The 23,363-nt window shown below is 44.8% G+C and overlaps 1 protein-coding gene and 1 long non-coding RNA gene across 3 annotated transcripts in view; one reads left to right on the top strand and one right to left on the bottom strand.

Moving 5' to 3' along the window:
* The window catches only part of LOC137164060 (uncharacterized), a 78,929-nt gene that overhangs the window by 6,457 nt on the left and 49,109 nt on the right, over positions 1-23,363 (bottom strand). The window contains exon 3 of one of the 2 annotated variants that reach the window (XR_010922917.1): positions 18,000-18,131. This is a non-coding gene — a long non-coding RNA (uncharacterized lncRNA). Of the gene's footprint in view, positions 1-16,854; positions 18,132-23,363 lie in introns of those variants that run through there. The other variant, XR_010922910.1, reaches the window with a different exon arrangement.
* UBASH3B (ubiquitin associated and SH3 domain containing B) overlaps positions 1-23,363 on the top strand; it is a 94,340-nt gene that overhangs the window by 49,423 nt on the left and 21,554 nt on the right. The window contains exons 2-6 of the mRNA XM_067564652.1: positions 4,443-4,496; positions 5,277-5,463; positions 7,715-7,913; positions 12,136-12,305; positions 15,562-15,770. Of these exons, the coding sequence (XP_067420753.1) occupies positions 4,443-4,496; positions 5,277-5,463; positions 7,715-7,913; positions 12,136-12,305; positions 15,562-15,770 (819 nt within the window). The remainder of the gene's footprint in view (positions 1-4,442; positions 4,497-5,276; positions 5,464-7,714; positions 7,914-12,135; positions 12,306-15,561; positions 15,771-23,363) is intronic.

The raw sequence follows: 23,363 nt of genomic DNA, 5'->3' as shown, positions 1-23,363 counted from the left end.
TTAGCCAGGTTTTTAGGAACATGCTGATGTTGGAGAGCTTAAAGGTCTGTGATGGTTGAAGATCCCATGGCACTTTGAGAGGAGATGTTAGGGATTAACGAATTCCAGCTTGCCCCACTCTCAGTTCACCTCTGTAATGTCATTTGGATACGGTATCCTCAACGCTTCCTGCTCTAAACTGTTGTACTGTGTTGCTGTGCCCTTACTTCACCTCAGAAGTGGCTGCATTTGGTGGTGGATGAAGTGACTCCTTTTATTAAGTCTGTTAGAAGACACAAGGCTCAAAGGATTAATAATGTTCTGTGAAGCCTTTTCACTGGTAGGTGGTCTCCAGCCTAAATCCAGCTCCAGCTAGTAATGACATGAAATTACTATCTGTTCGGTGGTGTCAGAATTGAGGTGGGCTCAGTCTAGCACCTATCCTGAGGTGGCCATATCACGAAGCCACCCAATTGCAACCGGCTCCTACATCAGACACACCACAGCCAACAATTTCAACCTCATATGCCTTCGGGGTTAAGCCCCTAAATCCCTAGTCAGTCACCTCATTAAGTGATTTTCAGAAGGGATGGATACCATCCACCGGCTTCCATTGCAGGTGGTCAGTGGATGAAAAAAAAATCAGGTCATTTATTTAGGTGACTGCATATAAATGCACGTACCTAACTGTCAGCACCCAGCTCTGAAGACATCAGTCTGAGTGCTAATGGGATCATGGAGACCAAGCACCTTTAGGAATGGTCCCTTCCATGCCAAAGTTGATAGCTATTGAACACAGCATTTGGGGGAAATTCTTCACTGTCCCTGGTTTTGTGGCTACATAGTGGGCATCAGTCTAAAGCACAGTTACCTTTCCCCAGTGGCTACGTAGTATGAAAAGAAACAGTTTCTCGGTCTCAAATGCCACGATAAAAATATACATTTGCTTTTGTCTTTGTTGCACAGTATTTCCTTCCTTGCACTGAAAATTAAACTGGGCTGGGGGAGGGGCTGGAGGAATGCTCCCTGAAAGAACCAGAGGGGTGGGAAGGGAAACAGGCATTTACCTTTTGAAGTTGCTCATGAACAGCAGTGCATTTAGCCCAGACTAACATTTTTCTAATGCCCTTCGGGGTCCCTGGAGAACAAAAGGCACCAGAGAGAGAGCTGCCATCTATTCTAACAGAGCTTTATTGTACTACTCGTTCCAGGAAAACATGCCTCATTCTCATGATGAAAGAGGGGTGGATGGCAGCACCCTATGTCTTGATACGCAGTGCATGACTCCTCGAATGATCTGCTCTGGGGTCTGGAGAGAGTAAATCATGGGCCTCAGCCAGCCTGCCAGCCCGCCCTTTGCAATGGAGAAATGGCTCATTTCAAAGCAATGGGGCTTTGCAGGAAGTTAATGTTTAATGTAAATGGTGATTTGCTGTTGTGGATCAACAGGACTAGGTGCATTAGATGCCCAGCTCTATAGCATGAGAGTTAAGTTTTAACAGCATTTTAAAAGGTGTAAAGGGAGGAAAGGGAACTGTTTGGTTGGTCTGAAGCAGTCTGACAAAGTGAGTGGAAGAAACAGCTAAGAAAACTCAAGGGTCAGAAATGTAGCTGGTGTAAAGGGCAAAGCTCCACGGAAGTTAATGGGACTACAGCAGTTTACACCAGTTTAGGATTTGCACCTCTCAGGCTCTGCATCCGGAGGGTTTATAAGACTGTAGAATAGTCTTCCAAAGAAAGCAGTGGAAGCTTCAGTGTGTGACTCATTGAGAGGTATGCTAAACAAAGTGCATCCAAGACACGAGGGACCCTACGAAGCTATGCAGCCTAGTAGCAGGCACGTCCCAGCGTTCCACTGATTGCAGTGGAATGCTCGCAGACAGGGGCAGCGCAAACATTGAGGAGGAAGTCTTTTCATAATCACTCGTTTGCAACAGGGCCCTTTCTGCATCCGTAGCTTTTGCCTTCCTCTTATTTTCTCAAAAAGAGAGAACGTATGTATGGGGAGAAGCAACTGAATGGCTGGAATGGAGTGATTCCGTGGTTTTATTCTCTCTCATTCATGCATGTCCGTACTAGTGTCCAGGTAACACTTAGCACTTGTGCAGCTCTATTCCTGCACGGATATTAAAACATTAACTAGGGATAGACAGGGAAACTGAGGCATAGCAAATGTTGAAGGTGCCTTAGAAACTGAGGCAGTCTCTGCTGCATATTGTGCTTTTTGTAAGAGTTGCAGTTCTGTCCCAGTGCCCTGCGCCAAACTTTCTCCTTCCCCATGTGGTTCTAAAGCAGGGAGTGTGTTGGTTGGCTGATGTGCTGTGCAAACCAGACTGGATCAGACTAAGGGCCCATCGAGGTCTAGTATCCTGTCTCCAACAGTGGACTGCACTGGTTGCTTCAGAGAAAGACACCCTGCAGTAGGGAGTTATGAGATTACCTGATACCCAGGGAAGTTTCCTCCTGACCCCCAATTGTGAAAGGTCATCTAATGCCCTGAAACATGAGGTTTCTATCCTTTTCAAAGCTCTTGTTCATGTTTTAATATGCATAAATATATCCATATAAACATCGAATCCTTTTTGGAATCCTAATGAGTTCTTGACCTCATTGATGTACTGTGGCAGTTAGTTCCATAGCCTAATTGATCATCCCAGATACAATGCTTTTCAGTACATTATATCGATGGTTGGAGAAACATTTTTTGGGATAAACAGGTGCTATCTAATTGCAGTGTACTGGTTTCCTCCTGTATTTTCCTGACTGCTCAATAACAAGATGCTTTGGTGCATTTTTATTTAATCTTTGTTAGAACAACAGGGAATATGTATGCACGTAAAAGGGAAAAATCAGGACAGGAACGTGATCAATTTCACAGGAACTGCACACATTTAGCAGTTTATGTAGGTTATTCCAGGATGAAAATATTTGCTTTGTGCCCTCTGGTGGTGATTGCTTTTTACTGCTCTTCTTAAAGCTGCATGAGATATCCGTACTTTCATATCCATCCACTTTGACTTTCATGCTGATCAAGTGGACAATAAGTAGGTCATTTTAAAATCCTGGTAAATTAACACCTTTGTTTCAGATCCATTGCTATCATGAAGCACAGCAAGTGAAAGAGAAAGAAAACTGACATCAGTGTCTTGTGTGAATTGATCAAGCGACATATAATTGTATTGAGTCTCTAATAAGGGACATTTAGAATGGATTCAGATTGCATGTATGTTCACATTTAGATAAATCCAGCTCACAAATGGTGCTGATTTGACATGTGAAGTGCCATAGGGGCAGCCAAGAGATTGAGAAGGAAGTCATTTTTGTAAGCAGTGGGAAATCATATTCCCTGTGTTTATAAATAAAACACTGAAGCCCTTTCACAATGAAAACCCGAAAAGAGAATACACCTGCTAAACAGGGTATTCTATTCTTTCAGTGAGGCAATACACATGAATGCCATCTTGCCAAGCCCACATGTTCCAATATCATGAGTCAGGCCCCAGAAAGTCACAAGAAAGTTTTGAGCCAATTATTTTTTTAAAAGAGTCCATTTGGGGTTCTTTTTGTTCACCTACTGGTTTTTAAGCCTTTAGGGTGTGCTTGGGTCACTTTTGCAAGCTTTTCTCTGCAGTCATGAGTGCTAGAAACTTACTTTTCTTAAAATGAAAGCTGAAATTCTCACATAACCATGTGTCTCCAGAAGCTGGGGCTTTAAGTAGAACATTAAAAATCATGAGGCTGATGATGAAATTGGAAAAGCTGGCATTCCACACTGTGAATGGGTTTAGATGGTGACAGCATGACACGTTTCTGCCACTGCTCTGACCTTGCTGCCTTGCAGAGAAAGCAACTCCACCGCCCTCTGCCCGTTGACTTTTCTTGGTGCCGCAGTTGACATGAACCATGCCACACAGGTTAGCTAAAACCGGAGTCTCACTCACACCCTCATTCAAGCCCAGCAGCATCTCAGTGGCAACGGTGCCGTTGCTCCGAGAAGCTGAATTCTCCCTTATCTTGTAGGAATCCCGCTCACTTGATGAGAGGGAGTAGTGGTAGGACGGAGCAAAACTTCAGCCAGGGAGTGGTGGCTGGATCTGCACCAGACTGCTCACGTTTGGATGGCCCTTGCTGCCGCCACCTTGAACAGGGGTATGGTACAGTAGGTCGGGGCTTCAGTTCAGGGGGCATCTCTATGGCTCTGGAATACCTTAATCCACCTGTGCTTTACTCCACAAATAATCGTATGGATTTAAATTGGAGCACTCCTAGAGGAATGCATTATTCAATGGGAGTTCGGACATCAGACTCTGGCCTTAAGTTATTGCCTCTGTATGCAAATCCAGAGCCACAGTTACCAGGATTACTGATGCAGTGTCCAATTCAAGCAGCAGATGTTACTTTCCACTTTCTGTCTACCCCTGTTAATACTAACAGTGGAATATTCTTTTCCTCCCCCTCCTCAGACAAAAAGCACTGGCATCCACTGGCGGAAGAAGTGTCCAAGCAGCATGTGACTGGTTGGTATGAAGTAATAAATCATTTTTAAAAGTGGTTAAGATTTATTTAAAATATTTTACAAATTATGTTACTTGTGCAAGCTCCACATTATTGTTTGTTGATATCATGGGAGCACCTGGAGGACACTAGCAAGATCAAGGCCTCATTGTGCTAGGCACTGTAAGACATATCGTTCCTGCCCCAAAGTGCTCACAATCTCAACAGGCAAGGCAGACAAAGGTGAGAGAAAGGAGGCATTATGGCCCCCATTTCACAGTTATGGAACAGAGTGAGTTTGAGACCTAAATGTTCAAAGGTGAGGAATTATTGGGTGTCTCTCAGTTTTTGAGTGTCCAAACTGAGAACGAGATAAAGGGACTGATTTTCAGAGAGTACAGAACCTCTGCCTCCTGGAAAACAGGCCCCCTGACATTTTTCAAGTTGGATACCCAAAATTATGAAGCACTTTTGACACAAGGACACCCAGAGAACCTATAGCAGGACCAAAGACTGAACCCAGGTCTCCTGAGTCCCAGTCCAGGGTCTTATCTGAAAGAGCAGGCTTCCTCCCTACTTAATAATGGTAACTGGGCCACACTGGACTCATAGGCAGCTGTAGTGTACATTTCCATGCCTGGTCCCTGACAGACCAGTGCCCCCAAGGCTAGTGACATACGGGGAATGGGGAAGAACTCTGATTTTGGTTCTTTCTGCTACAAAAATATGGGTCTTTGTATTTAATATCTTACTGAAGGTTTCTGCCATTCTTGAATAGCCACCTCTTCCCTCCTCTCTCTCAGGTTGTTCTCTCATGTGGGAGACCCATTCCTTGATGATCCCCTGCCTCGGGAATATGTCCTCTACCTGCGCCCCACCGGTCCTTTGGCTCAGAAGCTTTCTGATTTCTGGCAGCAGTCGAAGCAGATCTGTGGGAAAAACAAGGCGCACAACATCTTCCCACACATCACTCTTTGCCAGTTCTTTATGGTGAGCCAGTGCTTCGCATTCAGTTGCCCTGGGCCTCTTGTTTGGCAGCAGCCATTGCCAGGTTCAGGCAGGTTAAGTTACATATTTCTCCAGTCATCGTAAAATACTTATTGCTTAGGGGAATTCAGGAAATATTATTACTGTGTTTGCTTGACACGCACCGTGGTGGGAAGCAAAATGGTTGCTAAACAAGTCAATTCCAAGTCACCATTGTCTCAACAGAATAATATCACTGGAGTCTACATCCCTGAAATACTCTGAAAAATATGTTTGATTAGGATTCTAGAAGATGGTGTCCTGTTGGAAGTCAATGATGCATTGCACTTGTATACAGTGTTTTATCCAGAGATCTTTTTAAGCATTAATTAAGTCTCCCAGTTCCCCCCTGTTAAAGCAAAGTATCATCACACTACACATGTTACAGATGGGGCAACTGAGGCACAGAAGGGTGACATGACTTGCCCATAGTCACACAGTAAATAACTGGCAGAGCTCGAAAGAGAACTCACAAGTCCCTTGTACTAAATTAGTGTCAGTCACAGACCAGCATCAGTGTGCTCTTAATGATCATCACATGCATTGCTAACATTGTCATCACCATAGCATCCACATGCCTCACTAGGTAGAAGATTCACAAATGCCCCTCCAGGAGTCCAGTGTTTGAGTCTTAAGGCAGCCATATCATGATCTTATTCTTTGCTCGGCTCGCCTTTCCCCAAAGAAAATCAAGTCCATAACCACTTCTACTCTCAACAACTCTCCTTCCATACCAATCTGGAATAACCCTCAATTTAAATGTGCTAATAGCTCAAAACTCATATCTGCCTGGCTAATCAAGGGCATATTAACCATAAAAGATATTATTGAATGGACTTCTTTAGCCTCCTTCACATATCTTCATGAAGAGCACCAGCTACCAATAAAGCAAGGTCCTTTCTACACTAAGCTTTGACTCAAAAGTATAAAGGAGCTGAGGAATTCTAGGCAGACCAGAAATAACAATCCACTTGAAGTACATCTTAAAAAGTATATTAGCCAAAAACATTTTGCAGGTAACACATGCAAATCGTTGAACTACTTGATTTATCCTACTGATTGTACCATAAAAGAAAAATGGGAGAAGATGCTAAACATCTCCATTTCCTCCGACAGGTGGAACAATATCTGGCCTAGGGTATGCAGAACATCCAGTTCTCTGTTTTTGCATTTATTTCAAAACAAAATTCTAAATAGATATGATTGACCTCCTGAGCTATTGCATAAAGCTGGACTCACCCTGCATAGAAAATGTTGGCATTGTAGCAGCTCCAATGCAAACCTGTCTCAGATAGTTTTGAATATCAAAGTATATCCATGTTTTGGAAGATCGCTGATGTAACTTAACTTTGGAAGGCTACTAAGGTGATGGGCATGTTGGAAACATGATCATCACTGGTGTAAGCTTGGCTTGATGTGTGTATTTGTACATGGGTGAGGCTTTATTTCTTGGGAGACAGGATTAGGGAGGTAAATGGATCAGCAGGCTGGAAACAGAATGTCTGTACTAGCTAAGATAAAAGGGGAACACCCAGGGAAATATTCACAATGGACAAGATAGCAATGGATAAGATAAGTCTGGAACATAAAATGAGGTAAAGAGTAATTTGTGTATAGACACATCATGCTGTCTGGGATTGGTCCCTACAAAGTGACCGAGCCAATCCCAAAATGTGTAATTCAGTGGATAGTAAATGCAACATAATATGTAAACGTATGTAAAGGAAGACGTTTGCTAAGTATCTTCAGACGTATGGTATGCCTATACCCACCCCCTACATCTGAGTTTAATCAATTCAGTGTAGCTTTGTTGTATGCCAAATAAAGGAACCCAAGTGACAAGACTGAAGTGGAGCTGAGTTCTTGGGGAATCAAGTGAAAGTGATCTTGGGGGAACTACAACAACTAGGCCACATGACAAATGCAACAGGAGAGCGACTACCTCTGAAGCTGGTTAGCTGAAACATTTGAATGCAAATCCATGGCATAGCTTTTGTTGCATTCACCCAGCTCTCATTCATTTCAGTTTGTTTGATGCATATGCTAGGTCTTTACATTCATTTGCTTTCACGGAAGTCCAAGGTGTAGAACCTTTCAGGGTCCATCACCCGAACCCTTCCTTCCTTTCTTCACTGAGTGCATTACAAAGCTGTACACTGTCCCAATGAATGAACTCCTGCAACCTGATCAACGTGTGTCCTGCTTCCCTTTGCAGTGCGAAGACAGCAAGGTGGATGCGCTCAGTGAAGCCTTGCAGGCCACCGTGATGCGATGGAAATGCAAATTCCCTGCCCCTCTGCCTTTGGAACTCTACACGTCTTCAAACTTCATTGGGCTTTTCGTCAAGGAGGACAGTGCGGAGGTCCTCAAGAAGTTTGCTGCAGACTTTGCTGCAGAAGCGGCTTCCAAAGTGGGTAAGTAAGTGCACAGGAAAGAAAGGTCAAAGACAGGCTGTAGGGACTCCAATCGGCGTAGCTTGACTAGTGCCAAATATTCCTGGTACGTCGTGGTAAAATGCACCGGCTGTCCTGCCAAACTCTTGCAAGCAGGCCCTGATAGAACCTTCTGAGGGGCAGTTTGGGAGTCAGACTCCAGTCCTTAAAAGCCCACACACACCGCAACTGGTCTCGTTGTGAGCAGCCTAGACTGAGGGACTGACAATGGGGTGGGGATGAGAGATGGGGCTATTTTCCCCCTCAACTGGTCTTTCCAAATCGGGGCTGAGGCACTTTTGTGGAGCAGTGTCACTCCCTGTACATCACCCCTTCTGTTGTAAATAATAAGGGCCAGTTTCTCAGATAGTGTAAATTGGCAAAACTCCATCAAAGTCTCCAACGGAAGATCCAGCCCTGTATAAATTCATTTGATTCCCAAAGGTGGCAAATTGGCACCTTTTCCTCAGACTAACTTCACCCTCCCCCAAAAATGCTCTTCTTACAATAGCATTCCCCTTCTGTCAAGATATTTCATATATGCTAAGGAAGAGGTTGATCATAAAGGATGCCCTTTAAGTAACCATTAAAATAAATAGCAGATTTTGTCCAGTGAATAACTGTAGTTTAATCCGAGATGCCAGTGACTATGACATACACTTTATTAAGCCTATCACTTATCCCATAATAGCTGTTTCAAAGGACAGCATTTTCATGGAAACACACTAAACGTCATCTTTGCTATGCCTGACATTTTACAGTGACAATTATTTATCTGGTATTTAAATTGATTTAAATTGAGTAAAAATACTAAATTAACAGAAGGCGCTCTGAGAAGGATGCTTTTTTAACTCTGTCTTAGAAAAGCAGTGACGCCTAGTGGCTAGAGCAGGAGTTGGGAGTCAGGACTCCTGAATTCTGTTCTTGCCTCTGAGGGGAGAGATGTATGAAATACTATCCCCAATACTGTAAGGTCATTAGCCCGCTGAAGTCAGTAGGGCTACTAGTGTCGTGTTTAAAGTTAGTCAGGTGCTCAAGTCCCTTGCTGAATCAGGAGCCTAGTCAGTGTCTGTTCCCAACCCTCTTTATACCCTCCATGCATTTGTATTGTCCAGTTTGGTGCATGGTCTGGGAAGGTGGGAATTTTGTCTTCTTTGACGTATTCAGCCCTGGCCACTGTCAGAGATAGGACGCCAGCCTAGACGGCCCATTGTTCTGCTCTGCTTTAGTGACTCCTATGTTCTTAGGCACTACAGAGAGCATTTTCAGATGCAAAAGTTTTGATGCCATTCAGAAATAAAAGGCTTTCATGTTCAGGGAAGTGAGGTGGGATTTTTAAAAAGGGCCCCAGGGCTAGGAACACAGGAGAGGAATACCCCACCAAGTGTTCTGGGGTTTCAGTGCCTCTTCTCTTCACAGAACCTACTGTCTTCAATTCAAAGAGCACATCACATTTGGTCTGAAGTGTTATCTCCTGAAAGGGAAGTTAACATTTCACAGTTCTTTAACCTTTCAAACAGCCACTTTGTCTGTGAGAAAAAACAACGAGAGTCCTGTAGCACTTTAAAGACTAACAAATTTAATTTCTGCAGGCATAAACTTTTGTGGGCTGCAACCCACTTCAAATGCAAATTCGCATCTGATGAAGTGGGTTGCAGCCCACGAAAGTTTATGCCTGCAGAAATTAAATTTGTTAGTCTTTAAAGTGCTACAGGACTCTCGTTGCTGTTGCTGTATACAGACTAACACGGCTACCCCTCTGGAACTTTTGTCTGTGAGGGTTAGCATTTCCTGCTCAGCTCACTACCTCAAGCTGAGCTGGCACAAGCCTCTCCTCCACCAATATCAGAAAGTGCATTTAGTTTCCTTACAGAATTTCTGCCTCCCAGAGACAAGCCCGGCTCTATGGGAAGATGTGTAAGATACCTCAACAACCAAAGGGAAACCCTTTTCAGCCTTTGAACGTCCAGAGGAAATTCACCACACCATGTTAGGGACCAGATTCTCTGGCCTGCTTACCATCACTTAGCCAATGCAAAGGGAGAGGGAACCTGCCCTAATTCCCTGCTAGAGCATCCCATGATATATGGGAGTGGCCAGCAGACACAGAACCAGCAAAACTGGCTCTGATGCCTGGTGCAGAGAGCGGGAATGGCCATGGCTCAGTGCGCCATAGCTATACCCAGCAGCTGTATAGCCCCGAGGGAACAGCCACAAGACTGAAGCAGAGCATCACAGTGTAATCAGTTCCCTGATATCCCCCTACCCCCTACACCCAGCGTAAACTGGACACAGGAAAATATGGTCCTCGATTTTCACAGGCTTACACCACTTGGGATAAAATGCATCAAAAGAGCAGTTCCATACATGGGAGCGGGGGTGGGATTAGATCTGACTCTCGGGAGTATGTTGTTGCTGGTCTGGTATTCCATCGTGGCAGGTAGGACAGCTGCATGCTCCCATCCAGAAATCAGAACAGCCAACGTTTAGGTGCCATAGTTAAAAACAAACAACAACAACAACAAAGTAGATACATTTTGCCTTGTAGAATGCAGGCTGTTCCGAGTCCCCAAGAGTTTCACCTGACAGTGACTTAGACACACTGTCACTTTCAGGAGTGGAAGGAAATGGCTGTAAGCTTTAAATGCTGCCTGTGGGGGGGGGAGGGAGATGGGAGAGGGGGTGCCCCAACACAACATGAAAAGCTGCTCTCACCACTTCCAGTCCAACCAGAAAAAGGAAGCACCACCAGTCTCAAGGCATCCTGTTCCCATTCGATTTATTCCCTCTTAGAACAAATACTTTTTATGATCTAATTTTTAAGGGTGCATTGGTCGCACACAGCTATGTCACATACCTACATTTGATTTCCCAGGCCCTTTTCAGAGATCACCCCAGTAATGTGTCCTTTTTGCTGAACAAAAGAGATTCAAAAGGGTTTGGACCCAACTCTGCAAATGTCCGAAAGTTTGTCTGTAATATTCCTAGTTTTTAGATTTGGTTGAATCAGGGAAAATAAGTTATTTGTAAAGAATTTATTCCATGATTTTCAGAGGCAGAAATGAGACTGCTCTTCACAACTGTTTGAAGAGTTTTCACCCACTTCTACCAGCCTATTTTTGGAGAGAACTTCAACCCCTTTAGCTGGAAAATGACATTTTTCAATCAAAACAGCCTTGCAAAACCAAAACAGTTTTAAAATGACAGGAATTCCCATCTCCCAATCAAAAAAATACCCGTTTTCTGAACCCAAAATTGAGATTTAAAAGTTTGACCTGTCATGACTAAGGATACAGTTCTGTCACGGAGGTCACGGAAGTCATAGGACCTCTGTGACTTCTTCTGGGGCAGGCCTGGAGCAGCTATCAGTCCCCACCTGCCAAAGCAGAGGCTGCCCTGGAAATGGGTAGCTGCAGCCAGGGCCCCTAACAGCTGATCTGTGAAGGCTGCAAGAGAGCCTAACAGCTGATCGCCTGGGGCCTCAAAAGCTGATGGGCAGCGGCAGCTGCTGCCTGGGTGCCCCATCAACGGGCCAGCCCCCAGAGCGGCTGGGTTAGGGGGTGGGGGGCTGGAGCAGCTGCAAACCTCAGCAGGGCTGTTTCTCCCCCATACCGCAGGCTATTTTTAGTAGAAGTCAGGGACAGGTCACGGCGTCTGTGAATTTTTATTGCTTGCGACTGGTCCCTGGCTTTTACTAAAAACACCCGTGACACAATCTTAACCTTAGTCATGACCATCCTCTTGGTCGCGACCAGAGAATGAACCACAGACCTCAGAACAGGAGCCTCTGTAGCCTGAGCCGAAGGACTGCTAAATCCTGGAGTGCAGGCTGCTGCAGATTCCTGTCCTCTATAGCTCAGGCATGCAGGTGGGGGCAACAGAACACAGACTGTAAAGGCAGTGCGTTATGCAAGATTTCATGAGGCCCCCCTGTCCTCATTGGGATCAACTGCTCCTGTAATCTAATTCCTACGGGTCAGACTTAGATCAATGGGTGCATTACTAGTGCGTAGCTCGATAGGTTTGATTTCCTCAGGGCCCTTTCGGAGACCAGACTGTAATTTGTCTCCCCTGTGCTCCCTGAAAAGTTTTGCTGAATGCTCCTGCACTGATGAGGGGGATTCTTTCATGCCTTTGAAAATGGGGCAGGAATCTGCTGTTCAACACGAGTCACTTGCTATTGATCAAATCTTTCCTGTTTCAGATGTGCACGTAGAGCCCCATAAGAAACAGCTGCACGTGACATTGGCCTACCATTTCCAAACCAGCCACTTGCCCACATTGGAGAAATTAGCACAGAACATCGACGTCAAGCTAGGGTGCGACTGGGTCGCCGCGATCTTCTCTCGAGATATAAGATTCGCTAATCACGAGGTAATTTTTGGAGTTCATCTGAGTTTTTTTAAAACAAGGAATCAAATATAATTGCAGTTGGCTGCTTTTTGTTTCTATCTCAGTAGGGCCGCCAAGCTCCCAACTGAGATCAGAGTCTCATTGTGCTAAACACGCATCCTAGGCCCTGCCCCAAGGTGTGTACAGAGATTAAACAAATTACCCAAGGAGCTTGTCCAGAGAGACTCTCAGGGTTTAAGACCAGAAGGGACTGCTAGAACGTCTAGTCTGACCTCTCGAATGTCACAGGCCACCAGCACCACCCCATCATCCGCACACTAATTCCAACAGCTGAAATTAGACCAAAGTATTACAGCCCACAGAAGACTAGATTTTTATGTGCCCCCGGGAGAGGACAGGCGGGACCATGGTGCACTAATGCCTGAGGCCCTAGCAGTGGCAGGGAACCGATTAAGTGAAACACCCAGATAATCCCAGCAAGTGACCTGAACTCCATGCTGCAGAGGAAGGTGAAACCACCCGAGGTCACTGACAATCTGATGGGGGAAATTCCTTCTTGAGCCCATATATGGTGATTAGCTGGATTCTGAGCATGTGAGCAAGAACCAGCCAGCCACACACCTGAGAGAGAGAATGCTCAGTGCCACATCAGAGCCCTGCCCCCCCCCCCCCCCACTTCCAGTGTCCCATATCCAGCCGTGGCCATCCCTGATGCTTCAGAGGAAGAAGAACCGCCTCAAAAACACCTCAAAAAAAAAAGAACACTTTTAGGGGGAAAAGCCCTTCTTGACTCTTTTCGGTGACTGGCTGACGCCCTGAAACATGAGCTGTAGGAACATAAGACAGAAACCAAAAGGGACCATCAGGCCTGCCTAGTCCTGTCCCCTCCCATACACAGTATTCCAGGTGAGGTTTTACCAATGCGTTCGACAATGGCATTAATACTTCTCTCTGGAAGTGCCTTACTTTATGCATTCTAGATCTCGAGTCCCAGGCCAATGGTTTAACCAGAAAACCATCCTTCCTCTCTGTGTTTTACACACATACTTGTAATAAGTATTGATAAGTGACACACAGCCCAGCCTTGAATCTGATCAAGCGAAAAATACTTAAGCAACACACATTACATCTGTATTTCTATATGGCCTATATGTCTATCTTTGTTATGTATACAGCCACTATTACTACAGTATCCAAGTCTCTCACAATTTTTTTAAATGTATTTACGCTCAGAACACCTCCACGAAGCAAGGACAGTATTATTATCCCCAGTTTACAGATGGGGAACTGAGGCACAGAGAGACTAAGTGACTTGCCCAAGGTGACATGGGAATCTGTGGCAGAGCAGGGAATATCTAATACTAGCCCAACATACAGATGCGTAAAATACACCGGGAAGTAAACTGATTGCCAAATCTTGATAAGGATCGACCCAATACCATGTACTACATTGTACATCTTGCCAGGACCAACACTGTCATACTTGAGTGCTTAATAGTAGAAGGTCGGCATCCATATTTAGGCACCTAAATGGGTGACTTGATTTTCAGAAGCTGTATATGCCCAGCATCATTATTGATTGCAGTGGGAGTTGGGAATGCTTGGCAACTATGAAAATCAGGCACTTTTATTAGGTGCGTGGCTTTAGGCACGCCCCAGCATGAAAGTTTTGGTGTAGGGGTATTAAGTGACAGGGACTAGTTTACACCCTCCTCTGAAGATGCTGGCCACTGCCAGAAACAGGACACTAGAATAAATGGGGCAACAGTTGGATCCAGGCATGATGAATCATATTTCCTTATGGAGCGTACAAGGCACATAAAAAGGACAGAGTCGCTCATAAGATGTTTGCTTTGCCATGAAAGTTGCTAGTGCATAAGTCAGATATGCCAGGGGAAAACAAGTCTTTTATTGAAGTGGAGGATGGCTGTGGATATTTACAAGGAAAGTTACTGATCAGCATTTGACTCCACTTCAGTTAGCAGAAAAGGCTAGTTGCCATTCTGTCTCATGGACTACAGTGAATGCTAGCTCCCAGCTGGCAGAAGGGAACAGCATAATCGCATTCAAAGCAATTTCCCCCTCCATCGCCTCGAAAGAGCACTTTTTGTTTCGGTTTTACAGGGGTTTTTGCCCTTTTGTAAACATGTAACAAAATAAAACAAAAACATTTTTAAATCCCGACCATATTTCTCTTGAACATTGCTGGTTATATTTGTACAACCACCTCCTTCACCACTGATACATGCATGTGTATGCACACCTAATACACACACTAGCATGAGCACCCAAAAATGGGATATATATTTTCATCGCATCACCGTGCAACAGACGGAAGTCAAATTCTAATTAATCACTATTTCTCTGCCTACCTTGAAACCTGATCCCATTCATCTTAAGAAATAATTGTAAAATGAGATGATCTGGGTAGTACATTGCTCATCACCTTCAATTTTGTTTTCTTACTGTTCTAGTGAACAATTCTGAGAGCAGAATATCACAAGTTCAAACGTATTAGCCCAGGGACAAAGGGTCACTGTCCCACATTCAAAGCCAACAAAGAATGGGGAAGAGGGTTGCTCTTTTAGTTAGAGCACAAGTAAATATATAGATGATGACCCTTGGGAACCTCATGTGTGTAGACACCAAGTCCTCCATACAACAGCGGACTGAAGCACACGTTTCACTTTTGGGCACATGAGTAGGCACATTGATGTCAACAGGAGGCTTCAAGATAAGCTTGTGCTTATATATTTTGCTCAATCAGAGAACAAGAAATGGGAGAAATTATTGAAGGGGGCACAAGGGGCAGCATGGCTTGGAGCAAAGGGATGAAAAGGGGAAGTGGAGACTGAAAACTTCCCGACAACACGGATTGAATACTTTCCCGATGGGACGCAGCAGGCAGCCCATTCTAAAGATGTTTTTATAGATAAGGCCAGAAGGGACCACTGTGATCATCTAGCCTGACTGCCTGTTAAACACTAGACCGGATAAAGCACTACGCAAGGCAATGTAGGGAACTGAGCCTGTAGTGGTTGGAGAGTGGGACCAGGTGATCTAATAAGGCTTTTCCATCTAATGGATACCATTCATTTCTATGTTCTCCTCTGCGCTTTCTTTTACCAGCCTAAGAACGGTTAATTGTCTAGTTGGGGAATGGTAGTGAATAGCAGGGGAGGGGCACATGCAGGATTATTCCTTCTGCCTTCTCGCATGGCCCAAGGATTGAGTATGCCCATCTCATGCACTCCCTCTTTCTCCCCCATCTCCCCAGACGCTGCAGGTGATCTACCCTTACATCCCGCAGAACGAAGACGAGCTTGAGCTGGTTCCAGGGGATTTTATTTTCATGTCCCCGGTGGAGCAAACCAGCACCAGCGAGGGCTGGATTTACGGCACTTCCCTGGCAACTGGCTGTTCTGGGCTGCTGCCCGAGAATTACATCACGAAGGCAGACGAGTGTGGGACCTGGGTATTTCATGGGTAAGCAACGCTCAGGCAGTTTGAAATTCGGCTAGTGGGAGTCACCTAGTGCAAATTACAGTAGGGGAAACTAGGCCTTTGTTTGTCACTGATGTTGGGAGGAACATACAGTCACAGAAACACGCACCTGAACAAAAGGAATAGCAGGCGCTATTCCTCTTTCTGGGACCAGCTACCATTATACAGCCAGAGCTAGGGGGCAGCGGCAAAGGCACAGCCTTGCAATAAGAGGGGTGGGGAATTAGGAAGTGTGCTGTCCCACAAACAATGTTCAGTGGCAAGACCAGGAGTATGACCCATAGTGGTCCTTGCTGCTCCCTTTGTAATGGAATGGGTGGTGGAATCTCCATCTTTAGAGGTTTTTAAACTGAGGCTTGACAAAGCCCTGGCTGGGATGATTTAGCTGAGGTTAGTCCTGCTTTGAGCAGGGGATGGGACGAGATGACCTCCTGAGGTCCCGTCCAACTCTAATATTCTATGATTCGATGAATGATACTGAGCACACGTTCCTGCAAGACCATCTCTTCAGGGAGGTTGGTGCACTTGTGTGTGATCCCTGAGCATAAAGACTGAGGACAGGGTTATATGTTCCAAGGTATTTAAGCACCTGATAACTGCCTAGTGAGATTTTCAGAAGCATTTAGGAACTAAACTCCCATTGAAATCAATGCCCATCTGTATCTGGAGGTGCCTAAATACCTCAGAAAATCTAGCCCTTTGTGACTAGCCTTTGCGTGGTGACACAAGATGAGGGAGTGTGAAAGAAAGAAAGCATCTTCCTCTTCCTGCCCACTGTCCTTCCAACACGGCTTTGCACTTGCGCAATTCTAGCTACAATCAAGCCTCCAACTTTTAAATTTTTGGTGGGGAAGTTACAAAAGCAAATGTAGGCACGTCTTATTTAAAACCCACAAGTATTCTGGGGAAAAGCGAGTGGAGTGGGACAGCAAACAATCCAGTGCTGGCCACTATGTTAGTGCAAGATAGCCAGATGCATGAAACTGACTAGGGGGGAAAAAAAATACCAAAGAAATCTCCAAGTTGAGTGAAATGCGCGAAACAAAACAACAGAAAGATTCAGGGTTTTGGGATTTTTTTTACCTTTTCAGTTTTAATCACATACAGTGCGGTTAGCAACAGATACGTTCAAGAGCTAGTTTCAGCTTGCAGCTTTGAACCCACGTGTCAATGCAAATGACTACTACCTCTTGCAAACAGGCACCGAATTCCCCAAAACCCAGAGGCCAGATTCACTAGGTGGGCACCAACACACAACTTCAGAACCAAAGGAGTGACATTTTGCAGGTGTCTGTCATGTTGTGGTAGTCTGTACTTTACCAAGCTCACCCCAAGAGACAAGAGCCACTGACATATGGTTTCCACATTTCAATCAGATGAGGCATACCTTTCTACACCTCTGTCTAGGTATTTATATGGTACCCCCATTCCTCTAATACCTCCACACTTCCCAAGTACTTATGGAGTCATCTTCACAATACCCCATGAGTGGAGGAAACATCCCTGGTAACCAAGGCACAGAGCGGTTAAGTGACTTCATCAAGGTTAATCAGAAAGTCTGTAGCTGAGGTGGGAATGTCCATCACAATCCGGCACTCTAACAACAAGCCCATCCTTTCTCCCCTAAACCCTCACCAACCGCAGTGGGTTTGTCATCTGTTTCTGCGTTCACACGCTGAAGTTAATCTATAGAAAGCTAGCCTATTTTATTCTGCAACTGACATTTTTCTGAAGGTTCCTGGAGGGGCTTTGGGCCTGGGCACCAATACATTAAAAATATTATTATTATTATTATTATTACAGTAACTAAAAGGGAAGCAAAGAATTTGGCAATTCCAGCAGCTCTTTGTCTCCAGGAAAGAGAAGAAAGGAAATGCCCCTTTCCCTGATTACCATTAAAGAACCTAAATAATGAAATGCATGTAAATATGTAGCATTTATCAGAAATACTATTACATACTCAGAAACAGACCGATTTTACATAACAGATTCCCACAGTGCATATTAGGTAATAAATTGCCATTTAGAAGAAAAAAAAAACCAAGGACAAGTTTAAACTCCACTCCCAAACTGCAGCCTAATGCAATCTAGTATTGCAGGCTGGATTTTCACGACAATTGGAAAGCCTCTATGCAGTAAGACCATCTTTTCAGGCACACAGTCCCTGGGTTTCTCGATTACCAATGAAAGTGAACAGATAGAAACACTCACTGCAACCCAGTTCACGGACTTCTGATCCATGCTTCATCCATTCAGAAGTGCTCAGGTTCCAGGGGGTGGGCTCATTTCCGTCTCTGTTTGAAATAGGGGGCATGTTGATGGCACTGGGAACACAGGGTAGCCCTGGAGTTGGATAAAAGTGATAACGACAGTGAATACTTTCCTGCTGATCATAATAAACATACTTCATGATCATATATATAGCATGTTTCATCCCACGTGAATGCCGAAGCACTTTTACAAATTACACATCATCACTGACATGCAGCCATCGCTGGGGTGATGGCCAGCATCCCAATAGATAGCGAGCTGCACCACACAGTGATCAGGAGAGAACAAATTTTAACTCAAGACATCTGAGCAAGCCCCATAATATACAACATAGCATCTTGAATGTCCAGGCATAACCCGGCTTTTGAAGGTTTCCTCTGAAAGGCCCCTCCCTCTTTTCCTCCCCTCCCTTGCTCTGCCAACATAGTAGACTACAAGCTTGAAGGAATTGATTCAGCTCTGTCGGACTTATATTAATTATTATTATTATTATTATTATTATGCATTTATTTATTTATATTGTGATAGTGCATGAGAGCCCCAGTGATGGACCAAGACCTCAATGTGCTAGGCGCTGTACACAGAACAAAAAGGAGGCCCCCTGACAGTTTTCTATAGAGTCCACTGCAGAGTTCTGTAGAACACTAGGTCACCACTTCTGACTAAGCACAGCAAGCCTGGCTAGTTTGCCTAACAAAGTGCAATGGATTGTGCTTAGAGAGGGCCAGCTGGGCTGTATAATGGGAGGCTCCATGGATGGAAGCGTCTCCACACCCTAAGGCTGCAGAACGACAGTGGAGCTGCTTCTCAGCTGCCAGGGCAGCAATTCCTGAGGAGTCTCAATGCCCTCACAACCCTGCAAAAATGTGGTATGTGGAACACAGGAATGTGAGATCCCTTGTGTGTGCTTTTCCCACCCCAGCTCCACAGCAACAAGGGGACCAGTCTGCCTGCTGGGCAGGTGGGGGGGGAGAGGAGTCTGGAAAAGAAGCAGTACTTCATCTCTATAGTGAGAATTATAGGGTGAAACAGAAAGAAAGTTTTAAATTGCTTCTATGTACACATTGCAGGCGAGAGCCTCCAACTAGTGTAAACCGTTACAGCTCTCTAAGCATGAGCAGCTCTTTATCGTGAGTCTCATGATATTTGGTGACAGTCTCTGCTTTTGATTTTAAAAAAAAAGTCAGTTTCTAGTCCTGGCTGTGGAAAAAAATCTTGAGAAAGTGAAACAAAGGCTCAGAACCCAGAAGACAAATAAAAAGAACCCAACATTTGGTATTTTTAAAATTTCAGTTTTCGCAGGTGTAGATTCATGATTTTTAAAATCATGGGGTTGGCAATATTACTTGGTTAACTTCAGTAACGGGGAAGAGGGGCATACAGCTGTCTGCTGAACTGGTTACTATCTTGAAGAAGCTACAGGCCTATATTAAACACAACGGAAGTTGCATCCTTCCATGCAGTGGGGACCTGATTTTTCTTCCACACCAGTTTTACACCAAAGTCACTTCAGTGACATCAAAGGGAGCTACTGCAAATTTTACACTAGCATAAAGGAGATGGTCAAGTAGTTAGGGTGCTATCCTGGGATTCAGGACACCCAGATTCAATGGCTTATTCTACTCATGTCCTATGTGACCCTGCGCAAATCACCTAGTCTTTCTGTGTCTCAGTTCCCCTATCTGTGCAATGCAGAGAATAGCACTTCCCTACCTCACAGGCATGTTATGAGGCTAACATACGGTATTAAAAATTTAGGAGGTGCTCAGATACTGTAACAAGGGAAGCCATAGAAGAACCAAAGAAATAACAGAATAGGGCTTTCTTCATTATGCTTTAATATGTTTTGCTGATGTTCCTCCCCAATGAAGGAATTTAGAAGAAAACTTGGAGTTTGCAATACATGTAACCTAATGGCTTTTCTGTTACTGACACCACAGCATGTTGGAATTATACAGAGGAGGAAAACATACATTTCGGAAATAAGGACCACAACCTCATGTGGAGTGAATTGGGTGGTAGAGTTGTATGGACCTTCAGTGAAACTATGCTGGTTTACACCAGTTCAGGAGTTGGCCATAAGTACTGTACTAACAAAGTGCTTCCCCCAGGCATTATTTAAAAGCTTAAGTCCTTTCCTTCTAACAGTGCTACTGTGCTGCAACATCTACCAATGACTCTAAGCCACACACCAACAAATAGCCCGTCCCAAGTCCTTCCTGGAAGAGAGTTGTCTGCATGCTAGTCCCTAAGCACCTATCGGTCGCTGTGAATTACTGCACTGCCTAGTCAGAGTGAGAAACTCCCTGCCAACAACAGCCTCCCAAGCCTGGAAGGGAAGTAGGAACCCCAGCAGTTCTAGTTCTCTGCAGCTTCCCCACAGGAGCCACAAAACCAGATGCTCAGCACTGTGGGTCTCTCTTGTACGTGAATTTAAAGGGACAGGACTGTAGAAAAACGCCCAGTGTTATTCTGTGGGCTCAGTCCAGCCAAGTGGAGGCTGCTGAAGCTGGAGGCTTTGATAGGTGTTTGAGCTGCTTGGCTGGAGAGGTTTATCTTGTTTGCCAAGGCAGAAGTGCTCTTCTCCCCTAGCCTCATGCTGCATTAGATAGTGGTTTCTATTTTCCAGTCACCAGCAGAGCAAGGGAGTCATCGGCAAGGTCAGATTTATGGCACTTCTCCAGCCAGAAGATATTGGAGATTACAGAGAAGTTTGCTTCTGCCTCATTGTAATTCTGACCCATTCCCAGCATCCATGAATGGATGCAACCATGTTGCATGAACTTTAAGGAGGGCTAGGTAGATAGCCTCTAAGATGCGATGGAGCAATTGCTCAGAGATAAAGGGAACAAAGGAAACTAAACAAGTCTCTTCCCATCCGCCTGGGTCAGCACGCTCCCAGAAGATAACATGACTGAGTCAGTGAGGTATAAATGCTTCTGCTGATGGCTGTCTTCAAGGGTTGAGACAGGACCAGGAATGTGCCAGCTGCACATTGCTGTCCATTCTCATGGAGCCTGGGCTGTGCCTTTTGTCAACAAGCACTAATGGCAAGAAGCTATGGTTTGACAGTCACTTTGAAGGGTAGCAGAGGTAGGCTCCAGCATACAGATTTCTCATACCAGGCAGTTTGGGGGATATTCATAGGACAGTTTCAAGGCAACTACAATTGTATTCCCGCTCTGTGGTCCACTCAGGACACCCCTTCTAGGCTTCTGGCTACCACCCATCACCTCTCTTGGGCAGAGACCCATGACTCTGACCAGGATGTTATGAAGGCTGCACAGTTCCCAGCCTACACTGTGATACTCCCAACAAGCCAGACTGCTGAAACAGACTCCACCCCAGAACTGCTCCCTAGCATCTGTTGCACAGGGCCTGCAGAGATGCCTTTCTGTGGGCTCTGGGGATGCTGTGATCAGGACAGATGACTATTCTATTGTCTATAGGTTCTTTCACCATGCTCACCATGTTAGTATCTGAGCACTTTCCAGTCCCGCATTGCACCGCACACTCCTCTTATGGGATTTCTGGGGGGCATGTAAGTGTCCTGCCTGAATGCAGTAACCCTATGCATAGTCCCATTGGTATGCCCAAATATTTATTTTTCTCACAAGATAAGGAGGCAGTGGGACAAATGACATAGTTTTTATTGTTTGCTGGCAGGGATGATATGACCCCCTGGCAGATCGCCTATTAGCAAACACAGATGACCTATTTTCTTTCACTGGTAGAGAGACCCCCCTTGGAGCAAGTCGAGAGTGTTCTCCTGACACATTAAAGGCAATTAATCTAAGTGCAAAGAGAAGGCGGCTATTTCTCTGTCAAAGCAAATGACGGCATACATTAGCCCACGAGTTATTTTTAACAACTAAGAAAATGCACATCACAGCAAGATCCACTGCAATCATTAGAGGGTTGGTTGGGCTTCTGTAATTGCCTGTTGTAATTTACGCCTGAGGATGTTGGCCCAGGTCCTTGAACATCTATCTGGGATGACTTTATTCGGAGCGTGCACCATTTGATTAGCATATTTAGTGAAAAGGAAAAAGAAAGTGATCTGTTTTGTCCCTGTGGCTGTTTAGCAGCAGGCACTGGCAGAAATAAGTAAACCCTATGGTGCCCACTGCAGATGGGACCACTGTGAATGACACTGAAAAGCGTGGGAATAACAGAATCAGTTTGAATATGTCGACATACCTAATAAGGCCCCGATCATACAGGTTGCTCTGTGTGCATCGATTCCTGCACCCATCTGGAGCAACATGTGAGATCACCGTCCAGGTTTGCATCGTATCTTTCTAAATAGGGAGAGAGACTCTCTTAAGGAGATGACAAAACCCACCCCTTTTCTCTTGCACCAGTTGTAAAACTGGTGTAAACTCTATTGACTTAAATGCAGTTACTCACAATTCACATTGGTATAATTCAGATGAGAATCATGTCTAAGATCTCAGCTGCTGTTGTTGTTTACCTGTTATCTAATATCTTGCAAGTATCAAAATTGGATGTTGCAGTGATATTTCTCGTATCCATCTGTAATAGCCCCTTAAAGGCAGCCTGATGGACTGCAAAGTTATCATCTCTATAAGAAGGTTCCAGGACTGTCACTCTGACTGTGTGCCTAGAACACTGAATCGGTTTGAAACAATGGAAACAGCTACAAGCCTGGCTGAGAGTTCTCTTTTTGTTTAGCATATAACCAGGTTTAGTCATCACTGGGAGTCGGATCTGTTACCATCCGCCATTTTGCCTTTATGAATTACGCTCGTGTTGTGTACAGCTACAGTAAGACATGTATCTATGCCAAGAGTCCTAAATCATTGTGATGTCAGCAGTAACTCAACCAATTACCACCATTACTCTACAGCTAATTTGCATGCAACAATTGTATTGCATGTCTGATGAAGACTGAACAAATGATAAATTACTTGGCCCAACTGCCACACCTGAGTAATGAGCAGCTGAAACGTAACCCGAGCTGTCAAACACAGTACACTGCAGTAGCACCTAGGGGTCATGACCAGGCTGGGCCCCACTGTGTTAGGCACTCCACAATCATAATAAACAGTCCATGCCCCAAAGTTGACTGAAGATTTCCTCCCCATCTATTTTTTTAAGTTGTTCTCTACTGCAGGGGTTCTCAACCTTTTTGGGCTCAGGACCCATTTGTAAACCTTGGTGCCTGTTGCGACCCAGTAAACAGCTTTAGTGGAAAAAAATCCGAGTTACTAAATATTTCTAACCCACGATGTATCACACACACATTAACATAATAAGTATTAAACAAGCGCACCAGGGCAT

The sequence above is a fragment of the Emydura macquarii genome, unplaced genomic scaffold (genome assembly GCF_026122565.2).
Source record: "Emydura macquarii macquarii isolate MOO-44397 ecotype Brisbane River unplaced genomic scaffold, CSIRO-AGI_Emac_v2 contig_312, whole genome shotgun sequence".
In the NCBI taxonomy this organism is placed as follows: domain Eukaryota; kingdom Metazoa; phylum Chordata; order Testudines; family Chelidae; genus Emydura; species Emydura macquarii.
Note: the sequence above shows the minus strand (reverse complement) of the source record. Positions and strands in the feature narration are given on the sequence as shown.